Below are 22448 nucleotides of genomic sequence, written 5' to 3'. Positions count from 1 at the left end.
TCCGAGAATTTGAAATCTTTATTTATAAATAATTAAATAGTTCAACTATTTAATTAATTCATAAAATATGCAATACCATGCTGAAAAATTTTCGGTACACTATATATATTATATTTTTTATATACATGTATAGATATATTTCGCCCTTCGAGAAAACGATCTCGGTCTAACAATAGATATATTAAAGTCATTCACATGAAAGAATATAGAACAATAATAATAATAATAATAAGAGGCTAATTATACAAATCATTACATCAAATAAAATATAAAAATTTTTTTAATTTAATTTTTTAATATTAAAAAATACTCATTCCATCTTCAATGTTGAGAGAGAGAAAGAGAGAGAGAGAGAGAGATTAGAACAAAGAAAAGTTTTGTTTTATTTTTATATTTTATTTATGTGCCTTCTCAATTTTTTTTGGATACTTTGATACATTACAGCAATAATTTTCCTGTAAGAGATCTTCTTGATCACAGAGATGCTTGAGTATCTATCTTATTAGATTAAACTTATCTTCTCTTGGTACACACAAAGCATAAACTTTCGAATGGAACAAAACAAGTAAAAATAATTTTCAATTAATTATTAGTTGATATTTAATGTCACTTTTTAATTAACGTTCTATTAATTTTTTTATAAGATGTCACAATTATAAATTATATAATTTATATAGGAATGTGTGACATGGAAAATCATTCCCATCGTTTCTCTCTTTTCTCTAATCCATTCTCACACAATACAAATTGCTTGCTTTAGGAAAGTTCTTCCTTTTGTGTATAACAATGTTCTTTGTGTATTTGCTTCAATGCGCAATGCTACTAATGTTCTGAATTATTCTTTCGTCAAAAAAATTGTACTAATAATTAAAAATAAAAATATAAAATTTTGTACTTTTTAATTTATTCATTTATTGCCCCTCGATTTATTTTGTCTCAATTCAGGCACTAAATATTCGATTTTTAGCAACATTAATCTAAATTGTTCAATATATTCATAAATATCTTTTGCAGTCTCGACGATACTGGTAAAAATACTATCGCGCCTTAAACTTAATAAATGTTCTAGTCCATCGAGTGAATGCAGTGACGGCAATTTCTCCACAGAGATGTGAGGATAGAAAGTCTTGATTACATGAAACCTGAACGAGTATGAATTATTGCTTGACAATTCCTCGAACTCGTTTATCGCAGAGGCCGGTAATGCGTAATACAGCCTGTAGGGAATCTTCTCGACAGCAAACTTCTCCTCGCAATCCCTTATCTTCTTAGCAATGTTATCAAGTACCCACGACAGAGGCTTGGAGCCTTGCTCGTATAAGTGAAAGTCCTGCGTCAGTTTGTACTTGCGATTACTGCTACTGCGGTAAATTCTGCGAGTATTTCGCAACTGTAGCAATGCTGTCGGCAGCGAATAACTATACGAGGTGTACAAGTGCACATGAGTAAGATGCGGTTTAGCCTTCAACTCCGTTGTGATGTAAGACACAAGCGGTAGAATTCCGCCCTGATGTACGAAAGCGTAGAAGAAAGCCAGCAGCAGATTGCTGACGTACCAAAGCATCAACTTCCTGGACTTGTGCTTCGCCGGTTTCACGGGACTAGAGGATTCACCATTTCCGTATCTTTGGACGATATCCAGACTGGGAACTTGACTCAACTCGGGCGCGTAAAGAAACACCAGCGGGAAGAGCACCGGGATTATAAAACGAGGTTCCTGATGAGGAAAGAAAGACAACAAGGTGACTGGAACGATGAACGTGAATATCATCAGGCCTACAATGCTCTGCAGGCGTGGTAGATGCAACCATTGTGCCTTCAGCCCGCTGAAAGGAATATATTGTCGGTTAACTGTTCAATATCCACTTCGACATATAGAGTATCCTTTTTTAAACAATTTATATATTCCCTGAAACTTATTTCTTTTCAATTTTAGAGAAAAATGTTTCAGACAAAAATTGTATGGTTTGAAGACAAATAATGGTAAAATTAATTGTCGAAAAAATCTATTTTCTATGGTCATATGAAGGTCATGGTCATTTTTTAAATAGAATTATATGATTCTTTTTACATATGATCCCTTAATTATTCTACATATATACTGTTTAAAATGGGACTCTCTGTATATAGCTCACCTGTGTATCATTTTCACAAACGTCAGCAATCCAATGATCCCTAAAATGTTAAACAGCAGCGGAATGTTCACTAAGAAATGCAAGAAACGAGGATGCAGTCCATGTGACTCCAAATTTTTCGTGTTCGCATTATATTTGAGAAAATTAACCGGTGTCACCACAAAATTGTTAATTCCGACCTCCAATTGGCTTATCTCTGCCATCGTTAAGTATCCAAAGTAAAAACTGTCGACTAGAATGAAAAACAACGCAGCCGGTAGTCCACAGAGAACAAAGACGATCATTCTGAGGTGAAAGTCTTTGAAGCCGTTCTTCGAATTCAATCCTCTTTGCAGCCAGAAGAAGATGGGAACGAAGGCGAACGCGATAAAAGTCGGCCTGTTGAATATCCCTATCACTGTTAATGTAGCCACCACAAAACAACTGTTCAGGGAATGCGAGGGTAACAATGCCTTGAGCTTGTAGTACTTGACTCGCTCTACGATAGTCGCTGCTTCATTGTATTTCATGGAGAGATAATCACTCTGCAATACCACCTGACACAAAACAATAAGATTTAAAACAATGTGAGATACAAAAATAACTAAATATTGAGATCTCTTAGTTAATTATACAGATGAGAAAAGACATTCTGCTAATTATTGAGCCTCGTGTCTTTTGTTCATCACAATATAAACTACATTATATATGAAAACTATCTCATTCTATCGAAATGTAATTTTCCATATAATTAACGGATTCTTTATTTTAAAAACTAGATTTCTTAAGTTTATAAGTTCCTTTTTACGAATCTTATCGATTGTTTTTATGTAGCTTAATAGTCGAAGGAGTCAAACGTACTTTCTCCGAATACGCCATGCACCGGGAAACAAAGTACAACAGTGCGGCAGTCAGCACCAGTTCAATCGAGTTGGACAGCGTACGGGTGGCGTAGGTCAGCATAACATAGGAGCTGGCGTACGTGACAAGCCTGACTCGGTAATTCTGTCCATACATGAAACAGATTTTGTACAGAAAATAATCCGACAGAAAGGAGAGCGCACACATAAAAAGCCGGGGGAAGAGCACGAAGAAGTATGGTCTCTTCAACGATAATCCAAAGAAATAAAATGTATATGGAGACAATTTGTTGAGAATCGCGTAAGGCAAACCAACGACGATTTGAGGAATAAACATGGAACGTATTGGAAAGGTGGCATTGAACTCCCATGGCTTGTAGACATCAATATCAAAGTGGTCTCCTGTAAGAAGTGAACAGGTATGTATATATTTTAAATATAAAGTAAATGCTGAAACATAGCAGGATGGTTACATACCAGAGATAACTTCAATGGACTGAAAGAATTCATCAGGATGAATATAGCCAGTCTGTGAAACAAAAGTAAGAACTACTCTCAATGCTGCTAGAATCCAGTAGAGGCCGATCCTACGCCGCACAGGTGCTGCAGTTTGATAGTCATCGATGGATCTGCGGTACTCGTTTTTGTGCTGAACAGGAAAATTTTATGTGTAGATATAAATATATAAACATAAGCTTAAATAAATAAGAATAATTAAAATATATATATGTATTAAGTTGAGTAGTTTTGTTTATTTATAAAAAAAATGCAAAGATAATCTTTATATCAAAATCAAAACTTTCAAAATAAGGTATACATCATTTTTTTTTTTAATTAAGGTTTCTCTTCCAGATTTATTATTCAACTTTCATTGAATTATCATATGCACTTTGAGATAAAAATTGTATAAATATTAATATTAGAATGTAAAGTTACCTTCAATGACATGTTTTTTGTAAGGATTAGTTCATAACTAGGATTAGATCATAACCCTCAATAACAGTTCTTGGACATTTATTAGGAAGGACAGAAAAAATTACGGAATCATGAAATACCGCGATTCTTTTCTACTTTATTACGACCGAGGTACACAAAAAATCGCATTATAATTGCGATATTCGTTATCAAAAGCATTGTTTGCAGGATACTTGTCAATTGACAAACAATATGAAGTTTGGAGTTTGAACTGTTTGGAATCAAGAGCAGTCAAGAGTCAAGTATTCCTGCACTACCTGAACGATAAAGGCTGCGTTCTAATATATACTATCAGTACTGAAAATCTATAGTTTACATTACGTGCACTATAGATTTTCAGTACTGGCAGTAAATTTTGGGACACAGCTACGTGAAGTTGGCCACGGATTATTAGGTCTGTTCTTTCTGACTGCGCTACGTTAAGCTGTAATCACATTAACGATTGCGCAATTGTCATTAATAGCTGCGTTCAGCAGACTCAACAGTTTTGCAACCGTTTTATGAATGGCTGCGTTCAGCAGACTCAACAGTTTTGCAACCGTTTTATGAATGGCTGCGTTCAGCAGACTCAACAGTTTTGCAACCGTTTTATGAATGGCTGCGTTCAGCAGACTCAACAGTTTTGCAACCGTTTTATGAATGGCTGCGTTCAGCAGACTCAACAGTTTTGCAACCGTTTTATGAATGGCTGCGTTCAGCAGACTCAACAGTTTTGCAACCGTTTTATGAATGGCTGCGTTCAGCAGACTCAACAGTTTTGCAACCGTTTTATGAATGGCTGCGGTCAGCAGAGAAAGCAGCTTTGCAACTGTTGTAAAATTCTTCAATACGATTGGTTCTTGCTTTTGGTTCCTGACAGATCTAAATGTATAAACCAATATTGAAGAATTTTACAACAGTTGCAAAGCTGCTTTCTCTGCTGACCGCAGCCATTCATAAAACGGTTGCAAAACTGTTGAGTCTGCTGAACGCAGCCATTGCCAACTTCATTTCTCTCGGCATGAATTTTCGAACACTCTGAAAGTCGCCGCGAGAGAGCAAAGAGTGCAGCGAGGTGCCCGCTCGGTGCTGCCGCGAGAGAAAACGGGGTTTATTGATTCGGAGGGCGCTGGCGCACGTCACAACGATGGACGACAATGGACGCTGTGACTCGTGAACGATCCGTCCGCGAGCGATTGTTTATCGTCGTTTCGTTGTCAGAATTGTTTCAACGTCGTTAACTCGCGCTGCTGCGAAGTCGGGATAATCGTGCGTGTCGGTGCTGTGATCGCGTCGGACAATTCCCGAGCGTGCTTCGGTGTGAAGTGTGTCAGTGAAGGGACAAAGGGTGTCACGTAAGTGTGTGCCGAGCCCTCGGGAGGACTCGTCAGAAAAAAAGAAACGAAAAAAATATTGCGAGACTTTCGAGGAAATGAGAAAGAGAGAGAGAGAGAGAGAGAAAGAGCATATAACGACAAGAATTCTGTATTTAGTGGTTTAAACTGCACTTTGCGACGAACTTTTCTAGATATTTAAATATTTAAAAAAAAAACGCAAAAAAAAGAAAGAAAAAGAGAGAAGTAAGACCCAGTAAACAGTCTCCCGACGGACTCTTGACGTGTTTGACGCGTAAAGTAAAAACGGTTGTCATGCTGTAAGATCTGTCCATAACTAAACCTCTGCTTGCTGAAGGAGTGTGCATAGAGGATAAATAACTAGGACGAGGCGATCCGGATTAAAAAAAAAAAAAGTTCCTCCGTGCTTTCAGAGACTCCATAGAACCGGCGTCCTCTGTGCGAGCTTGCTCTGTGTTACCGCAAAATAAAAAAAGAATGTTGCCATAATAATCTCAAGGACTGTTCATAAAAAAAGTCGTAGTTTATATTCCGTCCAGATCCTCCGGCCGAGACTCTTCGAAATCGTGCCCGAGTCCGGCCATGTGTCCCTGTCGGTTTGTGTTAGGCGCTTTAAGAGAGAGTATTCGGGACAGTGTGGACTTTCCGCTCAATTCGGAATCCCCGAACTATCCTCGCTGTACACTATATAGTCCCTTGCTACCGCATTATTGTCGTAAGATGTACGAGAAACGTTATGATACGTCGTTCCTCAAGAGTTGCAGTCTCTGCGTGGTTCAGTGACCATAAATAATAAAGCCTTCCTGTCTGTACGTTGCAGGACGCCTGAACCGGCAACAGCTGGGAACAGTGCGGGTAGTTGACCATGGGCAGCAATACGGATGGCGACAACCTGAATCTCAGCTCTGGCGAGAACGACAACGGCGACGAGTTACGGATCGCCGCGGACGAGACGTATGACACCCGCAGCGAGGTCTCCTCTAGCAGCTCCAACTCTGACAGCTCCACCACCCATCCCACCATCAGCTCGGTCTCGAGCAAGTCCTCGCGCGGTGACAATAAGCGCAGCAGGAGAAACAGGAGCAAACGTGGTAGATCCAGAGACTCCAAGTCGTCCAGTCCCGAACCGAAGCGGGCTAGATCCAAGGACAGCAAAGGCACTACCAAGAACTATGACTACACTACCAAGTTGAATTATTTGTTTAGAGACGCAAGGTTCGACGAGTTGTATTTTTAATGGACTATAAGACTATCTTATTTTAAACCGTACATGTGAGAACGCAATCGATACTAGAAATTAAAATGCCTATAATGGTCAAAACTGAATCTTTAATGCTTAAATAATTCAATGTGAATTATATATATAATTATAAAGATCCAACTTCGACCGTTAGGCATTTTAATTTCTAGTATTTAATGGACTATATATAGGGTGTCCCAGATTTTGTGTGATACCCATTCCTGAGATCATTTCGAAACGAATGTCCTGATAAAATGTCGAGGCTACGATAGTTTTTAAATGAGGAGGGTTTAAAGTCAGCCAATTGAACTGTCAGAAATTCACACGCTCTGACATGGCGCATTGTATAGCAGTGAAGATTTTTAGAAGAATAGAAAACAATAGAATTGATACTTGAAAATATCTTCACTATTGTTAATTAAAAAATTATGTGTATAGTCTTGATTTCAATATTAGGATTTCTGTCTTGAAATTATCTCAGGAATCTGCTATTGACGTATGTCACGCGAAGTCTGAGACACTTTGCAAATTATATATTGTTCATTAAAAATATATTAACTCACTCAGATATATATTTTTAATGAACTATCTAGATTTGGAACGTAAATATTTTCGAGTCTCTTTTCCCAGATTTTTCATCATCAAGTCCAATAATGCAGAGAACGTGACACTGTCTAAAGCCAAAGGAGTATGGAGCACACTGCCGCAAAATGAAGCAAATCTTAATCAAGCCTACAGGGAATCACGAAATGTTTTGCTGGTATTTTCTGTGAAGGAATCAGGCAAGTTCGCTGGCTTTGCAAGACTTAGTACAGAATCGAGACGAGATGCTGGTCCAGTTTCTTGGGTATGCAAATAAAATATAACAACTTAGCATTGATTTCAATATTATTTAATTATATTCTTGTTCACTAAGTAGGTCTTAAGACAGGAGAAACAATGTTGTGGAATGCATTTCAGGTTTTACCTCCTGGCTTATCAGCAAAGGCCTTAGGTGGCGTATTCAAAGTTGACTGGATTTGCAGGAAGGAATTGCCTTTTACATCTACATTACACTTGTACAATCCTTGGAATGATGGTAAACAAGTCAAGATCGGTCGGGACGGCCAGGAAATCGAGCCCAGAGTCGCTGAAGAATTGTGCAGATTATTTCCAGAAGATGAAGGTATTTGTTAATATACAAACATATCTTAATAAATAATATTAATAAAATATGAGTATTTATCAAATCTTATTTTATATGTGTGTGTGTATGTGTGTTTATAAATTATATATAAATATATTTTTTATATATTTTTAATTATTATTTTATATTAATAAAAATCATGTGGCATATAAATACTATTCGTGTTTACAGGAATCGAAATGACGCCTATCTTGCGAAAGTCCAAGGAAGCAGGGAAACATGTTGTAAAGTCATCGCGTTATCGCGACAAAAGACCTATAGGCAGTTTTAGATTTTTACGAAGAGGTGGACGAGGGCGCAAACTATTTTTGACCTCGAGATCACGTTTAGCATCACTGGCTAGATCTCAGGATGTTACAGGAAATCATAGGAGTTCCAGGGATCATTCTTACCGGTACACGCCATGGTTCAATCGAGGCGATTCACCTTACACAAAGTACGATTATTTAATATCGATCATTCATGGCATTTAAAATGATAAATATACAATATAGATATGAATTTTTAAAATTTAATGTTGTAACGTACACACACACACACACACACACACACACACACACACACACACACACACACACACACACACACACACACACACACACACACACACACACAACATAGTTCACGTCGCAAAAATTATTAAAATTAGGGTTTTTCAAAGGAGAATATAAATTCTCACGATTTGTAAAAAGATCGCTTACTATATATAGTGATAATTATTTTTTTTAGGGGTTATGGAACTGGATTGGGTGTTGCTGCAGTTGCAGAGGCTTATGTGGCAGATTACATGCGTACTATGCAACATCAATTGCCTCCATTACCGCCTTACCCACATCCGTACGATAATCTGCCACCACCTCCTCCACCTCCAAGGTAAGTAGTAAAAATTTTATTAGCATGAATCGAACGAGAGAGAGAGAGAGAGAGAGAGAGAGAGAGAGAAAGAAAGAAAGAAAGAGAGGTTTTCCTATCAGGGACATAAGATTAAATGGGAATGCTCTTTTTCAGATATTACGATGGTCTACCATTGCCTCCAGATTACAACGCCACAGTGTCGGCACTAGAGAAGCGTAGCTACGAAAGGAGTGTCGACGAATTCCTGTGGAGGACAGCCAGTCGTCACAGTCGGCACAGCAATCATCGGTCTTCTCGTGACCATCACAGATATAGAGATCGCAGATAAAGATCTCGACTTTAGTGTTCCCCTTGAAAATCCGTCGGTTCCCAAATCCTTCATTAGTAATGATAGAATTGGAGATGGAATTTCATTGATAAAAAGTTGAGCTATAACATATCATTTATGTGTATTTGACTTTGATTGAACTTCTAAAGAATATAACGAAAATATATAAAGTAAATATAATATATATATAATGTAATATCGTTATATATATATATATATTATACGTTATATACGACAAACAAAATATATGTGTAATATCAATTATAACATATGTATTTATTAAAAATCTAAATAATTTAATATATCATGTTAGAAATATAAACCAAATTTGTATATAAATTGAATAAAAAAAAATTTAATTGAAATATTGAAATTGAGTTCTCAAGATTCTCATGAAGAACTCTGGGAATCGGCGGATTCGACCATATAAACATTACTATAAAGGCAATTTTAATCGATGATGTTTAATTGTCATTAATTATCAAACCGCGTAACTGTAGCGCGATTCCAAACATTCTCGCTGTTATAAAATAACAGATTAATTAAGTTTTTGTATCATTGAGTAATGAAATTTGCAATTTACTGACTGTCCAACATTTTTCGTAATCACGTAAACGAAATGCAATAATATTGAAATATTTCTCCAATCAAAAAAAAAAAAAGAAGTTCAAATATATATAATAAAAAGACATTTGCGTCCTTTTATTATTTTTTTTTTTTTTTTCCAAACAAATTTATACACCGCATATTAATGTGAAATAATTCTTTTAGAATGTGCAAATTGAATTAATTTGAGATCAATTCGCTTTTCAATTTAACTTCAGTAGAACTGGATTGCTTTCGATTCAGTGATATTCCATGTGTTTATATATACTTAATAAAATTCAGGATTGTGATCTCCGTTTTGAATCTGCTGTAATCTTACAAAATAATTTTCCTCTTATTCTATTCTTCTACTACTCGCGTTTTCTATATTAGAGCGAAAGAACAAAATGAACAGAACGCTTGATTAGAATAAGAGAACGGAGATTAGACTAAGAGGAAACTTGTGATAAGCGTCCTATGACCTCACAAACGGAAAATGTGTGTTTGTAAACAACAGTTTTTAATTAGGTACCTAATTCTCATATAAAACTCATAAACATCATTGTGTCGTCTTATTACGTAAACCTTTTTTTAATAAACAATTCGAGAGGGACGTCTAAACGAAATCAGGAAATTGGCAAGCGATAAGAAATATCACACGCCCACACGAAACTGGTATTTCAAGCATATATATTCCAACTTGTATTTCTAGTCCTGATGGGAGACAGAAGTGCAGACAGATTCTAACGTGCTGCAGTTGTTTTATAGACATCAAAGATTAATTCTAATCTTTTTCATGAATTTCTATTATATATAAAGTTTGAAAGGATTTAAGTGGTGTTTTACATAAATTTTAATAAAATGAAAATGTGTCGCAGTTTATGACTACTGAAAAATTGTAAATTATGACTTTCTTCGCGATATTCAATTCATTGTCCGTTAAAGCGCAATTTTTCAAATATAGTTTGTGCATAGTGTTGTACTTCCTTGTTTGCATAATTTTAATTAAAACGAGAAGAAACTGCGACATAAAAGAAACGATAGGCGTGACGATCAAGCATCAGCAACAAACGCCCCACTTTTCGACTTCAGATAGGATAATTAAGAATGTCGAGTCGGAGATCAACATATTGCGGAGAGACGAATTAGAGGGTGGAACCATCGACCTACAGGTATATTTCTCTGAGAACTTAAATAAGTATTTAAGTAAGAGAAGAAAATGAAACTAAAAATATGTAGACCTGAATCTTAAGATTAATATATAATGGAATGGAAAAAAAAATCTCCCCGACGGGGAATCGAACCCCGGTCTCCCGCGTGACAGGCGGGGATACTAACCACTATACTATCGAGGAAGAGGTGCTAAGAGTTTGAAAAATGTAGTACTATAAATAATTGAACTCAAAATATAATTTTTAATCGCTCTGTGCGTAATTTTGCAAAATTTTTAATCATTCCGAATTTCAATTTTTATCATCAAAATGAATATCTTTTTTTAATCCTCAAAGTTATTTAAATTTAATGTAAAAAAAGTTTTTAAAATAATTTTACATTTGATTCTATTCCATTTTTTCGATTATCAATTTATTTTACACAGATAAAAATAACAATTGTATTAAAAAAAATTTTAATTGAACAGAAGAGCGCGACTCTACTTCAACAAATATCGAACGTCTGCGCGAAGTACAAGCTGAGGACTCCTCTTATCAAGAGGCATTTTTTATACAATGTCGAACATAAGTCGTTATATTGTTGGATTCGCAAAGTCGCGTCCACCAGTTTCACCAAATTATTTTCCGTCATGAGCAACCGACAAGTCGACCATGATCTTTACAAGTAACTCTAATATTAATTATAATTAAATACTTACATCTAAAATATATTCATTATCAGATGTTATTCTGAGCGCATCGCGTGGCATGGCAGACCAGACAACGTACTGATCTATCATGCCAAAAATCCTGAGTTCTTGATAGAAATCAAAATATTTACGCCGTCTCTTTTCTTAATAAATTCAGAAAAATTTACTTTATTTTTTGTGTAATTTATAAGATAATTGAGGGGATAGGCGGAGTAAAGGCCTAATCACAAAATCTTGATTAAAAATTAAAATAACTTGTTACTTTTTTATTATACCACAAATGGGAACAGTATTAAATGTATATTTATATAATGTCTGAGAAGTTATATGTTATAATATTTCTCTATTATGATCAATATTTAAAAAATAATATCATTTTTAGACCGTGTATGTGAGAGACAACCGATAAATTAAAGCTCTACGGTCGAAGCTAGATCTTAAAATGCTTTAAATAAATTAATCTTGAATCACTAAATATGATATATATGTACTTGACATACATACCACAATTGTAGTCTAACGAACTGTGCACCGAAATATTTCCGGACTAAACACAATTAAACCACTGTAGTAATTTCGCGAATTAAATTAAATTCTAATCATTTCGATGCTCAATCTGGCATCATATCTCAAAGATGTTAATATGCTGAAAAAACTGTAATTAAACTTATTGAGAAAAATATTACCTCGGCCGGGAGTCGAACTCGAATCTCTTGTATTCCGTACGAGCGTTCTGAACCATTAGACTACCGAGACTAATATTTAAAAAGTTATTTGCAATTTAAAAAATGCACTTAGTTCCCTTTTTTCTAACATTGATCATAATATTGTAAGAATCGACAGAAAGGAAAGACAATGAACTGCAGAAATTTTTTATTTTCAGTCTTCTAAAAGAAATGCAAAATGAATATGAAATATATTTTACTTTTACTTGTACAAAATAAATTGAAATAAATAAATAATGTTCAATCATCATCTGTTGAGTTTTCGTAAGATTTTTTAACATAAATATGTTGTAATGAAAACACATTATTGTCATATCATTTTCGTTCAATCTCTGGTAAAAAATCTCATTAATAATTTTAAATCATTTATGCCCTTTTTCCATACATTATATCGTTTTCACCATCACAGGACAATCGAAACACGTTCATATTTAATTAATGTAAGCAACATCAATTTCTTATTTATTTGCGCTAATCTCCGGAAAAAGGGCCTAAGTAGAATTGTGCCTTTTTTATTCCGCCAATCCCCTTAATTATATGTTAAGTTTTTTTATTTCAACATATGTTTTTTTCATCTTATTTTGATGAGAATAAACTAATTTAATGCATAAAATGTTAATTTGCATTTGTAGAGAAGTGGACTTTCTATCGCCGGAAAATTTGAAAGACCTACAGCGTTTTGCTAGCAATAATACAATCTTCAAATTGCTTATAGTCAGGCATCCATTTCAACGACTCATTTCATCATACCGGTAATTAATCTTGTTATGAAATACTCTGAGGCAATATACTTAAATAATATGCGATAAAACTGATACGATTTTCACAAATTGAAGAGAGAAATACGAACTTTGTTATTCCATCGTAATTCCAATTCACGCTAATTTATTCTGTAACGCCAAGATTAATCTTGATGAGTAAATATTAATTTAAATTACTTATAGAGATCGTATCGAAGACACCAGTAAGTACACCGCACAATCCTGGCTCTATGCTCGCCAAATTCTTCATCTCTCGAGGCCAGAACTCTTTCGTTTCAACGCATCGGGCGGCAACGTTCTGCAAAGAATATTCTTGGCGGACAGAAGGTATACAACGAATGCTTGTGTCTCTCATTTTCATATTCTATAATTAATTCAAATAATATAGAATGTAGTATAAAATCTTCGTTTCTCTGCAGACTGAAGGTGGTACCCAGCTTCCGAGAATTTCTAGAATGGTTGCTGAAACAACCTCCGGATCACGATGACGTTCACTGGGCCCAATATCACACTCACTGCGCGGTTTGCAATGTGAGATACAATTTCGTCCTGAAGCTGGACGAATACACTTTCGGAGAGATCAATTACATCTTGACAAAATTGAAATTAGATAAAAATAACATCTACTTGCCCAGACTGCAACGTACTCGTACCGGGGTCACAAATTTTAATGTAGCATGCAAATACTTTCGCAACGTGACCACTGATATGGTCTTGCGGCTGTATAAAAGGTATAAAGTCGACTTCGAGATGTATAATTATAAGTTAGACAAATATTTGCACTGTGCAGAAGCAAAAAATTGACAAGCAAAAAATGCTGTAATATTTAACATATGATAAATAATCTTTTTGATAAATAACAATATTTTTTAAACACGTGATATTTTTTTGTAAACTGATATATTCTGATTTTTTTAAAAATAAATGTTCATATTTTTATAAAATGAAAGAAATATAAATGCGAATATAAATTCTTTTCAGAAAGCTTATTTAGAAATCATTAAATTATTGAAAACATGTGTTATTAATTATAAAATGAAATTATGTATAATTTTACTAAATAAAAATTCTAGATTGCAGTGACGAGGTGAGAATATTAATCAATAAAACACCTTAGTATATAAGAAAAAAACCATCTATTTTTTTTACTAATCAAGATAATGACAATAGTAATGATAATATGATGATACATTACACAGTATATATTCCATCAATATACAAAATTAAATTAACTGTTAATATGAAACTCGTATGTCACTAATAGGAAAAAATAAACTTTTTCACTCTTTCACATATAAATTACGTTATATTTAAAAATAACTCAAACTTTTGCGTTTAATTTTTGTGCACAAATATCTTATTTCTTACAGTTGTATTCTATCTCTTTTATTCTCTTTAAAATCTTTCTTTGTTGTATTTTATCTCTTTTTCGTTTCGATTTGAATTTCAAACGTTTTCAAATTCGTTTTCAAACCAATCTCTCTTTCTTTTGAAGCTCATCTGTTACTTTCAGAGTTAATCGTTATCATCATCACATACTATCAAGCAATCACCATCATCGGAAAGCTTCCGTTTCCTCAACGTTAATTTATTCAGTTCGGTTGAATTGTCATGAATTACGTCGTCGTTACTGATAATGCAGATATCGTCACTATCATCACCATTATCAACTTCCACCTTACGTTTCTTAGCTGCAACTTTAGCTTCAGTTTCATATTTTCGTTTCTTAGCTATCTCTGACGTTTCCATCACATTCTGCAAAAATATATTTTTTTAGCAAATAAATAAACAAAGTAATCGAGAGAAATATTTCCCTAAGTGCTCACCTGTCCGTTAGAGCTGGAAGACTTCTCCGTTTTCTCTTCTTCATTTTTCTTCGGTTGAAGCGCGTTCTTATCCGCCAATATTAAAAATTGCGGGCTATCGTCCTTTGGACCAGGTTTCTCTCGATAAACTATAAAGACGGTCAGTGAATAATTCTGCTGGAAGTCGTCGACTTTGAGAATCGTTCCATTCCTGATCCCCAGCTCCTCCAATTTCTTATCGTTGTTGCCTTCCGTTTCACCTTCCTCGCTGCTAATGACGACAGCACCGGTTCCATCGATCATTACATCGGGGGCGATCATGTTGAGTCTGTTCTTAAGTACCAGCTCTTCCAGTTCTTTAATAGTCATGCTGGAGGTGTCAACTGCCAACGTAGCCTGCGGGGTAGGTGCGCAAACATAACACTGCGGATTAGGTGGATTCACTGCCTTTTCTGGAACCAGTAGTTGATTGCGGTGATTCATCTTCAAGCGCAAATAGACAGATTTGCAGGCTCGTAGATTGTTCTCAAGGACCCGGAAGGCATGGAGGACCACCATGCCCGCAATGATAGCATTGGTGGTGGCGATCGCCGGAATTATGTTGCCAGCCATTGCTAAGGAACAAAAAGAATAGATCAGAATCAAAGATTTTACAAACAGTAATTGAACAACTTGAATAATGTTCAAAATGAGACGCAGATACACTTCAGATCAAAAGTTGGAAACATTTTTTAAAAGTTGACATTTTTGGGATTTCTTATTCAAATGTCCATAATTAAATTAATTTTTAGATTTAGATTTCAACTGTTATTAAATCTGAAGAATTAGTTTAAAAACTACATTGTTATAGATATTCGAATATTTGATCCCAAAAATGTCAATTTTTTAAAAATGATTCAAAATTGTTTATTTGCAGTGTACATTGTATATAATTGACTTTGTTTACAACTTTGAATATAACTTTGTTATTGTATGTAACTTTGAAAAGAAAGAACGAGATGCTGAGTTACGCTTCGTTGCTGCGAAAGCGATCGACTCACACTCTTCCCAGATTCGATCCTGAGAGAATATTATTTCATATATATAATACTTTAATTTTAAATTGAAGAGATTGTGAGAGTATAATATGAACAGGAACCCATTCCAGGAACCTATTTCAAGAAAGATGCAATTAAACGGAACTGTTACTAACATTTGATATCAAATCTGCTTTTCTGAGGAATTCCAAAGATATGCGCGCGAATATTGGCACACGCAGCAACAAAATCCATAGCATGTTGGTCGTCTTTATCCCAAACCAAATGATTGCCTGGTGATTTTTCTTGAGAAGACTTCAATGTTTGGCTCAAAGTCTTCATCGATTCTGCAAAAATCGAGCCACATTTGGAAATACTCCATCGTTGCTGGTCCTTCAGTCCAGGCTGATTGATCTCTTTGCTGCATCCAGCCACTTCAAGAAAATAATACATTATTTTCATTGAGAAAATTGGGAGAGATATTTGTGTGTGAGATAGTAGCAAACCTCCATCTGGCAGTTCCCTCCACTTTAATGGCGTTGGAGATCGGCGCTTTTTCCATAAATTGTCCATGCTCAGCAGATACTTGATGTCATCATGGAAGAGCTTTGTGAATAGTTTTTCTGCGTCATATTCGCAAGATTGGGCCCAAGCTCGTGTGGAAATCCTGTCAATATTGCCTTTATTGTTGGATTCAGCTTGCAAAGCCTCTTCTCCAGCTATATCTATATATTAAAATACTATTAGTAGAGGAAAAGATAACAATGTGAGCCTCCCACTTACAATTATGTTACAAATACCATTTCTTGTAAAAGATTTTAATTTAATTTTAAATATCGAAATTGTGAAATAATTGCCACAACTAGCGCAATTTTTTTTGCTGACAATTGATATTACTCTATTACGAGATATATCCAAGTTTTTTGTATGATTTTTAATGTCAAGTTTAATGTAGTTGATGTTCGTAAGTAATGAGTTTATATTCTAAGTTAATTCTTAAGGTACTGTTATTCTATTTTGAGATCAATAATCATTCGACATATCATTGACTTGAATATAACTAAAAATAATTAAACAAAAAATAAAATGGGAACCCATATTATCTCCTTTCCCTCTACTATTATATTTTGCTATCAATAATAACTTATTACTGATCAAATAATAATAGAAAATAAGAAATTTAATTATAAACATTAAAAATATTTGTATAATTCTTAAGATAAGACCATCGTAATTAAATACTCTAATTGTATTAACAATTATTAACTATTATTGTTATAATTATTGTTATAAATTATATCATATATTATAGTATAATTTATATTACCAGCCGCTTCAGGGTCTGCAGTGTCCGGAGAAACATCTTGATCGGGATCTTCTTCTCCAAATAACTGACTGCAACGTTTATCCCACATTATAAAATAAATCGATTAAGAATTATTGTTCGTAAAATTCATTTTTAGTAATAAAAATAAAAATTCAATTAAATTTACACATTTTTATCATTTTTCAGACCGCGTATGTGAGAGACACAACCGATAAATAAGAGCCCCATATGGTCGAAGCTAGATCTTAAAATGCTTTAAATAATTCAATCTTGAATCACTAAATATGATATATATGTACTTGACATATATATCACAATTGTAGTCCAACGAACTGTGCACCGAAATACTTCCGGACTAAACACAATTAAACCACTATAGTAAATTTCGCGAATTAAATTAAATTTTAATCATTTCGACACTCATCATATTTCAAAGATATTAATATGCTGAAAAACTGTAATTAAACTTATTGCGAAAAATATTACCTCGGCCGGGAGTCGAACACATTTTAATCAGTGCAATACACAATAAAATATCTTTTTAACGTAAAATATTTTGTAATAATTACTTAAAAAGATGTTTAGCCCAAACAATGCAATGAATAGGCTCGCTGGGTGTGTTGCGAATGGTACAGCCAGGATAAGTCTTTTGTGCAGCTTTAGGCGTACATTCGTAACATTGGCTCAAGCCTTTCTTGATGAGTTCAACTTGACCTTCATAACCTGCAGTGCCAGATTCGATCAATGGTACATCTGCTGCTAGACACATACGATTTACATGATTTCTGGCTGCTCTATTGTCAAGAGCATTTAAAACCACTGTAAACCTTTTGAAAAAAGTTAAGCCGAATTCTGATCTGCAAACACACAAAGTTTTAGAACATCGAATGAATACGTCGGCATTGCTACAAATAAAACAAGGCATTAAAATAAACTTACGACGTAATACTGTCATGATAGTGTATCACTTTGACATCTGGATTAAATGTCAATGCCGTTTCACATGCTATACTGGCTTTTGATTTTCCCACGTGTTTCTTTTGAAACAGGAACTGCCTATTTAAGTTGCTGACGTCAATTGTGTCCAAATCAATCTGAAAAATAATGATTAATTGAGAACAATCTGAAGATAATATTATAATAATGAAAAAAATTATAGTCAAATATTTTCCTTACATTCAACTATGATTGATCCAGGGTTGGTATAGAAAAACTGGATTTTTGTACAAAAACCCAAATACAAAAATCCAGGTACAAATTACAAAAACCCAGATGCATGACAAATTTTTCATTGTTTTGTATAATATTAATATATCTTAGATTAGCATTTTCAAACAAAAACTTAATAAAAGAAACATATTTATCACTCAATTATCAATTTATTAAACTCATAATACATATATAAGTTATACAAGTTATATAATATATAAATATAATATATAATTTATAAATAGATTTAATTATATTATATAAATTATACAGTTTCTATCAAAAAAATATAAATAATATTATACTTAATAATTGCAATAGTACTTAAGATAGGCTATGATTCATATATGATAGAATATAATTAGGAATTTTATGTTAACGAACTGATGAAGGCTCTGTGAGTCGAAACATATTTCAATTTTTACTCTTATCATAATTAAATTTTATATTAATTAAATGATTATTTAAACATCTTAATGGGCTCAATTATTAGTAGTTTGTCGAAAGGTAAAATCTCACGAACCACAAAAACCCTAAAAATTTAGGTTTTCCTGAAAAAAATTGGGTTTTTGCCAATCCTAGATTGGTTGGTCAATTTTTACAACCATAACTACTTACAACTATGCTTACACAATTGTAGAATGAGCTTAGGAAAAAATCAACATGTTGAATTTGTTATAGCTTACATTATGATCTTAGGGTCTCTATCTTTATAATCTTCATAGACTTCCTTTTTATATGTGAAATATAATTAAATAGCAAAACATCAATAATGAAGTAATTTAATATTGATTGAAAAACATATATGATAAGAAAATATACAAATTACAATAAAAATAAACATTAAAACAAATCAATTAGTTAGAAATGAATAAGACAATTGTAACAGAAAAGAAAAGATAGAGAAAAAAAGAATTGAGTTTTTAATTTATCGATTAATCAATCATATTGTGCCAAAGACAACTTTTATGAAACAAAGTTGAATTTTGCGCATAATGCGATCAATCAATCGATAAATTGAAAAACTCGTCTCAATCCAGCAGAAACATTTGTATCGTACAATATACAGATATTCGTAGTGCTTTCATTATTTAAAACAATGAAGTGTGTTAATATCAATATAAAAAAAAACAAAAAAGAAGAATACTTCATATTTATCATCGTTAATGGGAATAAAACGAGGGTTTTTTCCACGATGGAGAAATTAGGTATATTTGCGTCTTCAACCCTACGATGACGCTGTATGTAAATCGCTCAAAAGTGAGGTTACGTTAACTAGAAAATTATACTTACAATTTCAATGTCGGCGAATCCCGACATAACCAGGTTTTTGAGGATCTCGCAGCCGATACCGCCGGCGCCGACGACGAGTACTTTGCTACGTAAAATAGCATCGCGTATCTCTTCACGGAACACACCGTTTATAGTCGTCGCCATCCTGCCACTTGCCAGTTACCAACTGAAATCACTTTACAGTTTACAGAGACCGGTGTCACGGCTAGAGTCCCTATACTAAAGGCGCCGTCAATACGGCATAACTTGCGTATTCTAGTAATTTACTAGAATACGTTACTTTTTATTTACTAGAATACGCCATTCTGAGCGCGCTTTCACATATTCTTACGTATAAAGTACCCTATTCACATGACGCGTATTTAACAATACGCCTAAATAATAACAACCAATAAAGGAGCCGTTTAGTATTTTTGCTCTATTGTACAAAAGAAAGTTTGATCTGTCATTGGTTAGCTTTATAAAATTATTGGTTATGTTTTACGCGAATTTTACGAAATACGCACCATGTGAATGAGGTACTTTTAAACTGGCGTAACTTTTAGTAAATTACTAGAATACACAGGTTACGCTTAGGCAAGGTACGCCGCATGTGAAGGCACCCTGAAAGCCGGCATTGGGCGTATTTCGCGGAAGATTAGAGAAGTGCGGAACTAATGCAACCAATTGCTGATTAGAATTTCTGTTGTACACTCTAACAGAAATGCTAAACGAATTTACGATTGGTTTTCGTAACCTACGCAGCTCGAAAAGTACTCCTCATGGGGAATCGGTACTTTCTATCGCGTACATACAATACGCGTTTGTACAAATTTAGAAGAAGAAAGTCTAATTTATAATGGCCGTAACCGTTAATTTATGCCGGTAAAGTTCAACCATAGGATTTCAATGCTTTCGTTCATACTAAGGCACTAGATATGTAGGCATTCCTATCCGCCATTTTGGTTCTACTTGATTGCCATAGTACGATTAGTGACAGAGGTAAATGTTAATTAAGAGGAACCCGCTCACCTCAAATTTTGATAAAAATACACTGAATCGATGCATTTTCGCGTAAAAATAAAGATTTGACAAGAAAAAGGTCTGCTTCGCAGAGATATTAATCCTTAAGGATTAATGTTTAATAACAGAGGATTAGTAACCTGAGATTAATCCTTAAGGATTAATAGCAGAGATATTAATCCTTAAGGATCTTTAAGGATTAATATCTCGCAGGACAGAGTGACATTTTTTTCTTAAATCTTTATTTTTACGCGAAAACGGATTAATTCGGTGTATTTTATCAAAATTTAGGCTCTTTTTAACATATACCTTTATATATCTTAAACTCACTAATCGTACTGTAACCTATCAATCAAGTGGAACCAAGATGGCGAATGAGAATACCTACATATCTAGTGCCTTAGTTCATACTAATACGGCAAGTTACTTATACGGCCCTCTGATTGGTTCATGACATCTTAAGATTGTACTTAAGACGGTCTTGAATATTATGCGGGGTCTACTGACCCGTCTACAATACAAGTAGTAAGCTTGGTTTAAGAAGTAAGAATAAGAAATTGACCAATCACAGTCGATTATTTTTCTCACATTCGACTGTGATTGGTCAATTTCTTAATCTTACTTCTTAAACCAAGCTTATTCCATATATTGTAGACGACGCATGAAATAGAAGTCGTAGCAGTCGTAGAGGCTTAAGTCGTAGAAAATTGACCAATCACAGTTGATTATTTGTCTCATATTCGACTGTGATTGGTTAATTTTCTACGACTTAAGATCCTACGACTACTACGACTTCTATTGTAGACCCCGCATAAAGCTGGTTCTACATTAGTCGCATCGCAACATCGCAAGCGTTGCAGTCCAATCAACGTCAAGCTAGCTCGACTCTGATTGGATCATAACGCTTGCGACACGCTTGCGACGCTGCGATGCGATCAATGTAGAATCATTTAGAATCGACTATTGCGGGATCTACAATAGAAGTCGTAGTAGTCGTAGGATCTTAAGTCGTAGAAAATTAACCAATCACAGTCGAATATGAGCAGAATAATCAACTGTGATTGGTCAATTTTCTACGACTTAAAACCTTACGACCGCTACGATTTCTATTGTAGACCCCTCATATGAATACCGCCCTAAGTAATGGAAGGCATTTTGTCCTATAAGAGCCACTGTCATCAAGCTCAGTTAACTTAACTGGCCAGTTAGTCCATCGGAATTGACCAATCGCATTTGGCCTTAAAAAATGTTTTTTAAACATTGGGTGCGTTCAGCAGAACGTTTGTTTTGCAACTGTTGGAAGTTTCCTTCGCGCTGATTGGATCATACTTTTAGATCTAGAAGAATGGTCCTATCTCAGCAGACAATCATAAAACGGTTGCAAAACTGTTGCGTCTGCTGAACGCAGCCACTATATGCTGGGAGGCTTATTACGATAATTTTCACTTCGTCACAAAAACTGTAATAAGCTCCCTGATTAGGAAACTGATGAAAATCCCTAAACAGAGTTGCCAAATTTATAGAATTTTCTTTCAAATTTGATGTTTTTTTCTTTTTACCGGGAAATTTTTTGGGGTTATAAAAAATTTAGGAAAATTTCCGGATAACTTTTGGGGAAGAAAATACAAAAAAAATCGAAATTATACCTAAAATATTGAGAAAATCACAATATAAGAAATAACTTTCGAACAGACTTGGCATCACTGTCCCTAGACTTTCAACGGCCATCTTCATTCATCTTGCGTGCGGTTGTCAATTTATTACAGGTCGGAGTCGGGCAGTGTCCGTCGGTGTCCGTCGGCCGAGGGGCAGTTCGCCCAAGTTCGCGATATGGAAAGATGCCGTGTCGTAAAACGGTGATTATTAGGTGTCGCAGAACGGAATCGACGACGCGCCAGCACGCCGCTACGGATATGGCGGATGTGACCGCATATTAACATCACACGGGGCTGAGCACCCTCACCGTCTACTC

The 22448-nt window shown here is 34.6% G+C and overlaps 4 protein-coding genes and 1 non-coding gene across 8 annotated transcripts; 2 read left to right on the top strand and 3 right to left on the bottom strand.

Moving 5' to 3' along the window:
* Positions 1–616: 616 nt before the first annotated feature.
* On the bottom strand, positions 617–4151 carry PIG-Z (phosphatidylinositol glycan anchor biosynthesis class Z). Of its 2 annotated transcripts, none has more exons than XM_018449541.1 (5): positions 3911–4151; positions 3452–3623; positions 2976–3376; positions 2136–2671; positions 617–1826 (listed from the first exon to the last, which is right to left on the bottom strand). In XM_018449541.1, the coding sequence occupies exons 1-5, from the start codon at positions 3920–3922 to the stop codon at positions 908–910; spliced, it is 2040 nt and encodes a 679-aa protein (XP_018305043.1). In that variant the 5' UTR covers positions 3923–4151; the 3' UTR covers positions 617–907. The 2 variants fall into 2 exon arrangements, with proteins under 2 accessions (XP_018305043.1, XP_018305044.1); XM_018449542.1 differs by having other exon boundaries at positions 3452–3620.
* An 890-nt stretch (positions 4152–5041) lies between these two features.
* Positions 5042–9052, top strand: Ythdc1 (YTH domain containing 1). 3 transcript variants are annotated; one of them, XM_018449574.1, is made up of 7 exons: positions 5042–5283; positions 6104–6498; positions 7154–7370; positions 7484–7688; positions 7881–8145; positions 8439–8582; positions 8718–9052. In XM_018449574.1, exons 2-7 carry the CDS (start codon positions 6149–6151, stop codon positions 8890–8892), a joined length of 1356 nt encoding a protein of 451 aa, XP_018305076.1. In that variant the 5' UTR covers positions 5042–5283; positions 6104–6148; the 3' UTR covers positions 8893–9052. The 3 variants fall into 3 exon arrangements, with proteins under 3 accessions (XP_018305076.1, XP_018305075.1, XP_018305074.1); XM_018449573.1 differs by having other exon boundaries at positions 5042–6005; XM_018449572.1 differs by having other exon boundaries at positions 5042–6016.
* A 1330-nt stretch (positions 9053–10382) lies between these two features.
* On the top strand, positions 10383–13649 carry LOC108723638 (carbohydrate sulfotransferase 11). Its single transcript, XM_018449536.1, has 5 exons — positions 10383–10649; positions 11117–11313; positions 12696–12815; positions 13008–13151; positions 13244–13649. The coding sequence occupies exons 1-5, from the start codon at positions 10383–10385 to the stop codon at positions 13626–13628; spliced, it is 1113 nt and encodes a 370-aa protein (XP_018305038.1). The 3' UTR covers positions 13629–13649.
* TRNAD-GUC (transfer RNA aspartic acid (anticodon GUC)) lies at positions 10761–10832 on the bottom strand. Its single transcript has one exon. It is a non-coding gene; the product is annotated as a tRNA-Asp (tRNA).
* A 590-nt stretch (positions 13650–14239) lies between the features above and the next one.
* Positions 14240–19644, bottom strand: Uba2 (Ubiquitin-like activating enzyme 2). Its single transcript, XM_018449571.1, has 8 exons — positions 19475–19644; positions 17912–18066; positions 17542–17829; positions 16973–17040; positions 16152–16370; positions 15822–16079; positions 14651–15243; positions 14240–14579 (listed from the first exon to the last, which is right to left on the bottom strand). Exons 1-8 carry the CDS (start codon positions 19616–19618, stop codon positions 14340–14342), a joined length of 1965 nt encoding a protein of 654 aa, XP_018305073.1. The 5' UTR covers positions 19619–19644; the 3' UTR covers positions 14240–14339.
* Between the last annotated feature and the right edge of the window lie 2804 nt (positions 19645–22448).

This window comes from Mycetomoellerius zeteki, unplaced genomic scaffold (assembly GCF_001594055.1).
Source record: "Mycetomoellerius zeteki isolate Tzet28-1 unplaced genomic scaffold, Tzet1.0 scaffold249, whole genome shotgun sequence".
In the NCBI taxonomy this organism is placed as follows: Eukaryota; Metazoa; Arthropoda; class Insecta; order Hymenoptera; family Formicidae; genus Mycetomoellerius; species Mycetomoellerius zeteki.
The sequence above is the reverse complement of the archived record's forward strand: the minus strand, read 5'-3'. Positions and strand labels throughout refer to the sequence as shown.